This window comes from Apostichopus japonicus, chromosome 2 (assembly GCF_037975245.1).
Source record: "Apostichopus japonicus isolate 1M-3 chromosome 2, ASM3797524v1, whole genome shotgun sequence".
NCBI lineage: Eukaryota > Metazoa > Echinodermata > Holothuroidea > Aspidochirotida > Stichopodidae > Apostichopus > Apostichopus japonicus.
In genome coordinates, this window is record NC_092562.1 from 30377566 (window position 1) to 30386065 (window position 8500).

The 8500-nt window shown below is 33.5% G+C and overlaps 1 protein-coding gene across 1 annotated transcript in view; it reads left to right on the forward strand.

Moving 5' to 3' along the window:
- The window catches only part of LOC139955788 (uncharacterized), a 491243-nt gene extending 482743 nt beyond the window's left edge, over nt 1–8500 (forward strand). The window contains exons 47-51 of the mRNA XM_071955163.1: nt 866–994; nt 1484–1609; nt 2520–2665; nt 4470–4605; nt 5375–8500. Coding sequence (XP_071811264.1) covers nt 866–994; nt 1484–1609; nt 2520–2665; nt 4470–4605; nt 5375–5455 — 618 coding nt within the window. The 3' untranslated portion in view covers nt 5456–8500. The remainder of the gene's footprint in view (nt 1–865; nt 995–1483; nt 1610–2519; nt 2666–4469; nt 4606–5374) is intronic.

Sequence of the window (8500 nt, forward strand, 5' to 3'; positions counted from 1 at the left end):
CCTTTATGCCCCCACATCCGCCACACCCACACACAATCCACAGCACCAATACACAACCTTAATGGTTTGTGCTTCGGTGCCTTCATGACCCTCACCCTTCCCTCCCACAACACACACACACACAATCCACAGTACTGGGAGACAAACATTCATGGTTTTTGCCACGGTGCCTTCATCCCACCCCCCCCTTTGCTACTGCCACACACACACTATCCATCATTATTGGTCTAATTGATAGAGATAATTGTCAAGAACAAATTTCCAAAACAGATTAGAAGATTTCTTAGTTGATATCAGAGATACCACAGATTTAATGTTTGTTCTCGCACAAGGCTGAAGAATTGGTTAAGGTGTGTTTGGTTTAATACAATATTTATTTTTTGTAATGGAGACGAAATTTGCAAGTGCTGAAGCTTAAATTTATAACCTCTTAACATAATTCGTAAAGACGGCTTTGGTTACACTTTTCAACTACCTACCATGAATATCTAAAAAGAGATAGAAAGAAATTTAAAGGGAACGTTTCCATGGAGATATAAAACAGCACAGATTAATTACAAGATGACAACTCCCAGACATGACACTTTAAACCAGCATATCTCACAAACAGAGGAAGATGTTTGTTAGCTTGTTGGGCGAGTTGTTCAAAAGGATAGAGAGTTGGATATCAATATGCTATTACCCATAGCATGAGCTCAAGTGTGTTACTGATGGAAAGCATTGAAAATCTTTCAATGGGTAAATGCAACTGCATGCAAATCCTTAGGGGGTCAGAAGACAATCAAAAATAACAAGTTGCATGAAAAGCAATTGATTTTGTATAAACCTTTGTATATGCTTCAGGAGTTTATTTTTCCATCACCAGGGTTACAAGAAGAAGGACTATTTCATAGCTACTCAGATGCCTCTGAAGAATACCATTCTGGACTTTTGGCGACTCGTTTGGGACTATGAGTGCAGTGTAATCATCATGCTCAATGAGTTGGATGATAAGGTAAGATACAAAATGGAATTTTTCTTTGTGAGAATTAATGGAAGGTGATGGAGGAATCTACACCTGCCTCCTGTTTAATCTAGACTGTAATGGTACTCTGGTTCCCTTTGGTCATTCGCTTCAACCATTACTTATATAGCCCTTGTAGAATATTAATTGAGAACCCTGGTGTAGAGAATCTACCAATTTTTGTAATTTTTTTTCCTGATTTTGTGTACATTCTGTCATGAATCAGAATTAATAATTATTTGTACGATTGTAAACAAATTTTTAACTTGAAATGTTAGGTCTGTGTGTATTTTATTAGTCAATTTATTCTTCTTCTTTTTTTTAAATGTACCGCATGCTCTTTCCTCTTTGATGGGCCTTTTAAGCTGCCGCACTCTAATTAGGTGATTTTTATCCACGAACTGTTACTTCTGTTACTGGTTTGTAACAAATAAATGTAAAGAAAATCATTAAATAATAGATGTATTGTGTTTATTACAGAGTGAACAATACTGGCCCGAAACCTCTCCAGTCACATTCAGTCCGTTCACCATCGTACCTCTCTCTTCAGATTATCAGGGTTCTATTTGTGTCCGCAAAATGGAAGTTACTAACACAGCTCTGCAGGTTTATTCCTTTTATAATTTCTTCATACTGTCAATGTTTATTACAAAAAAAAAAGCTCAAAATAATGATGTGAATTAAATAAAAATGATTTTGAGATAATTAAATAAATCACAAGACAAAAGATAAGAGACAACATATTTGTATAGTAATTTGTTAGAACTAATTTCAAGGCAGAATTTGCAAGTAGTGAAACCTGATTGCCTTGTGTTATTGATCTACCAGTGCTTTACTGTATGCATAGTTAAGTTAATTAAGCAGCATATCCATACAACACTGTACTATAGACTCATTGCAGTCATCCACTGAATTGGTTTTCCTTAAACAGATGATGGGTTGAGCCACTTCAGCATTGCTGCTCTAGTTTCCACCTCAAATGCATTTTGGGACACATTCCTCTGGCCTGAATCTGTGGGGCCCAATAAGTTTGGGACCATTTGGGCCCACATTTTTGGGTGTTCAGTTTTTGGGGGCAAATATATTTTTGAGCCACTTTGTATGGGCCAAATATTTTGGAACCATTTACGCGCAAAATGTTATCTAGCGCAATTTCTTTGAGATGGACCAAAATTTAAAAATTGCAATAACTCCACAACCTTAAATCAGATTATTCCCAAACTTGGAATACAGTTATAAGTTTATAGCTGGTACATGCTGGCTTTGATATTATGATATGGGGTGATGCATACCACACTTTAATAGTCCAGAAAGCAAGAAGTCATAGTACCCGTTGGGCTCTTGTTTTATCAGTATTTAAGGAAACTACACAACCATTATAAACAGAACAAAGTGCTTTGATGAACAAGTTTGTGCCTTCTGCTAGGTCTGTTCATACAGGATAGTGTGACATCAATAAGCAGTGTCAAATGTAACATTGAAAAGTGTACAATGTTCTTTCTTCTCTTCAAAATAGTTCCAGAATTTCCGTTCTGTGATGCAGCTGCAGTGTCTCGGTTGGCCAAAGAACCAGACAGTTGCTAACTTACCTGAGCTGTTGCTGTACTGTGTTCGTCTGCTGAAGCAGGAACAAGCTGTGAATCGTATTTTGGTTCATTGCATGTAAGTATACGTCAATGTACATCCTCATTTGAGGTGCATACTTGTTTTGTTGATCCTGCTTGGTGAGTCAAAGGTAATGAGATGACAACGGAGGTCATAGTCTGAAACTTTGTAAACACAGTAACTCAAAATGTAAATCTTGGTTGAAGGTCAAAGTTGGTATCTACATTAGCCTTGGTCATACTTGTGATATAGAGGCTGCTTGGTTAGTACAAGAACTCTATTAAAATTGGTGCAGGTCAAAGGTTATTTGAGGTCTACAAAGGTCAACGTCTGAAAACCTTGTTAACATGATAAGTCAAAAATTACATCCTTAATTCTGCTTGGTAAGTGCAAGGACTACATTGCCATTTGGAGAGGTCAAAGATACTTTGAGGTCAGAAGAGGTTAAAGGCTGAAATCACTATAAACAGGATAACTTAAAAAATGTGCAGTTTGGTTGCATTCCATTCTTGTTATGTTGATTCCCCTTGGTGCATACCAGAAACCTATTGAAAATTGGTGACCCTTAAAGTTCAAAGTAAAAAGTCTGAAAAACTTGTGATCATGATAATTGCCAAGTAAAGCTTGAATAAAGTTTTTACTCGATAGGTAGGTCCACATTTGTGCAAAACCTTGCTGATCTATTGAACTCTGTTGTGGTTATCACTTTAAAATCATGAGTTTTACTGTTAATGTTCTAGTGCAAAATGTGGCAAGCAATGACTGAGCCAATTGGCTTTCTGGTTTATGTATTATTTTCTGATAAAATGTGTTATGCATAATGACAATAAGCCTCCAATATGTTATGTTTGTTGAGTGTTGTCCTTTTAATGTTATCCCCATATGACAGTATGGCTCTAACATGTAATGCTTGTTAAGTGTATTCCTTGAACATGTTATCTCTCATAAAGTATATCTCTAAAATGTTATGCTTGTTAAGTGTATTCCTTGAACATGTTATCTCTCATAAAGTATATCTCTAACATGTTATGCTTGAAAAGTGTCTACCTTGAACATGTTATGCCACATTATAGTTTGTCTCTAACATGGGTTGCTTTATAGTGTTCCTTTTTACATGTTATGCCACATGACAGTATGCCTCTAACATGTTATGTTTGTTAAGTGCATTCCTTGAACATGTTATCTCTCATAAAGTATATCTCTAACATGTTATGCTTGAAAAGTGTCTACCTTGAACATGTTATGCCACATTAAGGTTTGTCTCTAACATGGGTTGCTTTTTAGTGTTCCTTTTTACATGTTATGCCACATGACAGTATGCCTCTAACATGTCATGCTTGTTAAGTGCATTCCTTGAACATGTTATCTCTCATCAAGTATATCTCTAACATGTTATGCTTGAAAAGTGTCTTCCTTTTAAATGTTATGCCACAGTATGGTTTGTCTCTAACATGGGTTGCTTTTTAGTGTTCCTTTTTACATGTTATGCCACATGACAGTATGCCTCTAACATGTTATGCTTGTTAAGTGTATTCCTTTAACATGTTATGTCTCATAAAGTATATCTCTAATATGTTATGCTTGTTAAGTGTATTCCTTTAACATGTTATTCCACCTTATGGTTTGTCTCTAACATGGGTTGTTGATAGTGTTCCCTTTTACATGTTATGACAGTATGCTCTTAACATGCTATGCTTCAATGAGTGTTTCCTTAAACATGTTATACCTCTTGACAGTATGCCTTATACATGCTATGTTTGGTTAGAGCATGTCATTAACATCATTTCATAAGAATATGCCTTCAATGCATTTTTAGAACAATATCAGACTTGACTCTCTCCATTGTACTATTTACCTACAGGGATGGTGTTGGTAGGACCGGCGTCTTTTGTGGATTAGTAGCAGCTTTGGATCAGGCACAAGCAGATAGGGAGTTTGATATATTCCAAATCATTAGCAACATGCGCTCATCTCAGCCACTCATGATCCAAAACCTGGTATGTACCTGATGATCTGTCTACTTCAATATTTAATCAATTGAACTTATTGATTCCTCTCTTTCCACTAACCTTGTTGCTACCTTTTGCATGTGAGGACTGTCCTAGTGGATGATATAAGAGTTGTTGGATAGATCACAAGCAGAATACACATTGAAATCCCATTTGGTATCAATGAACTGTTACAACTCATCCCTCTTAACATTTTAGTTTAAGCAAGAGAGTGCCTTGTTAGGATAATAAAGTGTGTCTTATTCAAATCACCTGCCAGGGTAATAGCATCTAGCTCTGAAGATCCCATGAAGAACAGTACTTGTTGTAAGTCTGAGGGGGAAGTGGTTTGCTTAGGACAGATAATCTGTGATCTATATCAAACGATCTGCTTTAAAGGATATGTTCATAAACTAGAGAAAAGAAATTGATAAATAATTAGGATTCCAAATTCGTATTCTCATAAACTATTATGAAGATATCTGTTTTCATCATTTATGATTCCAAACATCATGGCGTCATTCTAGTTTTTACATTTTGCATAACAAGTTGGAAGGTAATTAAAGTTGTTTATCATAATCTAGCAAAAAAAGGTTCTGGGTTAGAAACTGCTACAAATCTTCTTTGATTTTATTTTCTAATTTGGCAGTTTTGAAAGTCATTTTATTATGTGATACTACTTGACTTATTCCTTGAGCATGACAGCTACAGTAGTTCATCAAATACTATAACAGGAGGCTCTCAGTTAATTTCTCCTTCAATCTTTTACCTTTAACAGGAGCAGTACCAGACTATATTTGATGCAGTTCGTATGCACTTAGACACTGCAAGTGTCACTTATGAAAACATCAACATCTGAAAACAGCTAAGAAAGATGACATGGTTAGGGCAACATGATTCATGTATTATAGTAGGATATGCCATTGGTGAAGCAAAAGGGAAAAAATATATTCTGAGAAGGTTTGTTTTTATTTTATGTATGTTTTGTTTTACTTTGTGTTATTGAGGGTGAAGTCATTTATATTTTATATGCTCATTATTCATGTTTTCAGCAACACTTTCTATAATTGTTTTAAGTCGATAATGAAATAATTTTTGTTTTATACAATATATTTTTTGGGGGTATTTGTACTGAAATGTTATGATTTTGCTTTTCTTTTGTTCAACATTACTTACAATTAAATACATGCTGTTACATTTTTGTATACCAGTACCAATCTGCTTGCGTTTAAATTACTACATTTTGACAAGATCATTTAACTGAAACATTGCAATGTAAAACTGCAAATTTTTCACATTTTTGGTAATTATTCTACTGAAAGATTCTTAAGTTTTGTTTTCATGTGGTTAATGTATTTTGTTATTGAAAATATCTTTACAATATATTCTAATGCAAGGCTAATTGCAAAGAGAAATTAAAATCTAAGTTTAGATTGGAAAGCTAAATGCTGTTTTAATATCATAAATGTATCACATATGGTCAAGTTATTCCAAACATTAACAGTATGTTTCTTTGTTTAATTATTATATTTTCATTTGGTTTTATATGTTGTGACTTCCAGTGATTTTTAAGTAGCAGCTGACCTGACATCAAAGTAGAAATGTTTATACTTGCCATTAGTTGAAGTTGATGGTCAGCTAAATATATATGCGATAAATTTTAGCTAACTGAAATAAGATATCAATAACATGTAACAATATTCTGAGTTTGAAGTAGGTTTCACATGAAGCTGTTCTTATTTACTGAAGAGGAAATCAAGTAAAGCCTTTTTTTGTTATGTAAAGATCTTTAGTATATTACTTATGTCTAAATATCTTTTGTGAGGTAATAGCATCAGTAGTCTGTTACCTTTGCCAAGTAACTGTTTTAAGGTAAAGATCTTAAGTATATTAATTACGTCTAAACAGTACTTTTTGCCAGAACCTGAATCCTTTTTCTAGCTCTCCTTTCTACCATAGTCTAATTCAAGATTGTCTTTCTTTACTAGATGTTTATATGTATTTCTCTAGAAGTATTTTCATAGTTTAATTTAAAGCTTATTTCAATACCTATGCAATAGGAATAATAAAATGTCTTTCATTATGCTTCTTAAAATATATATTTTCATAGCGAGGTTTATATTTAGAATATTTTACAACCTTCCATTAACATTGATATCTACATTGAGATGTTTCTACTGTCTCTTTTATAGCGGGGTATTTAGTTAATATATTCACAACCTTCCATCAACATATATATCTACATGAAGATGTTGATGGAAGTTGATTTAATGTAACTAAAACATAATGGTTATATGCAAACAATTTTTCATTGATGTAGGTTCATTTAGTATAGCTGTTTTGAGACTCCCACGCAGTTGACATGTTATTGCTCAAGAATGTGTACTCATCCCTTCATCAGAATTTTAGATTTCCTTCTAAATACTAGAAGTACATATTCTTGATTATATTGTATTTTGGTGTCTGCATTGTTTGTACTGAATTTGGAATTTGTTAGAGGTGCTGTAGTAATTTTTGCTTATAAAGGTTTCTTTTATGTGTGTCTGCAATTTTTTAACATCCAAGGCACACTGAACTAAAATTACTCATGTAATAGGTCTTGTGAAGAGAAATGCTGATCAGGGTTGCAAGCAGGTATACTTCTGGCAGACTTCCCACCCCTAAGAATTCTGGAGGACTCAGCCTCCCCCTCCCTACTGTAAGTACAGGATATTGCCAACAAAAATCCTAGTGAACAGTGCTTAAATATATAAGACACACATGCAGTACAACCTCAACAGTTCTTCAACATTGTTTCAAAAGTTGAAAAATATAGAAAAATGTTGCATCTGAGCCCCCTTAGATCTAATATTATGTTTAATAGACTACTAAATCCAGCCACTTTTATTAACGAACCTGAAGTGTTTAAAGGGACAGTTCTCAATAGTTGAAGTGATATAGAAATACAACTTGGACTGATAACAGTGTAAATGGTCTACGATATAATTAAAAAGTGAATTTTGAAGATAGAAAACGTTTTTAACCAAGTGCTTACCTACCGCAAAAGCCTATGTAGGTTTTATAACAGTATGAGGGCTGATGTATTGATCATACCAGAACCTTCCTACTAGGATCGTAAACTCAGGCTCTCGTAACTTTCAAATAATTCATTTTGAATGTAACATCAACCTTAAATTATTGTGCTCCAATACTGAACTGCCTAAGTATTACAATATAAGCCAGTTTCATAAAGTAATGTTTGGATGATCCTTTAATTTAAGTACTGTTTGTACCCTATAGTTTGTGCCTTACAACCACTTGTTAAGCAAAGAAGTTGTCATGTTTTGCATTATTTTACATGTATTCAGATATATATATATATATTAATCAAGTGCTTTTTTGTTTGCTTCTTGTATATTCTAGTACTAAAACAAAACATATTACATAGCAGAAGAATCACAGATTTTCATGAAATACATCAAATTAACAACCAATGATTAATTCACCCACACACTAGCCCTGTAAGATGTTCCCTGATCCTTTCATGTGAGTACTGTTTTTACCCATAGTTTGCATCTTTACAACCATTTGTCAAGCAAAGAAGTTAATCATGTTTTGCATTGTTTTACATGTATTCAGATATATATATACACAACTATTTGTCAAGCAAAGAAGTTAATCATGTTTTCATTGTTTTACATGTATTCAGATATATATATATATATATATATATATATATATATATATATATGTATATATATACACACAACCATTTGGCAAAAAAGTTACCATGTTTTGTATTGTTTTACATGTATTCAGATATATATATATACACAACCATTTGTCAAGCAAAGAAGTTAATCATGTTTTGTATTGTTTTACATGTATTCAGATATATATATATATATATATATATATATATATA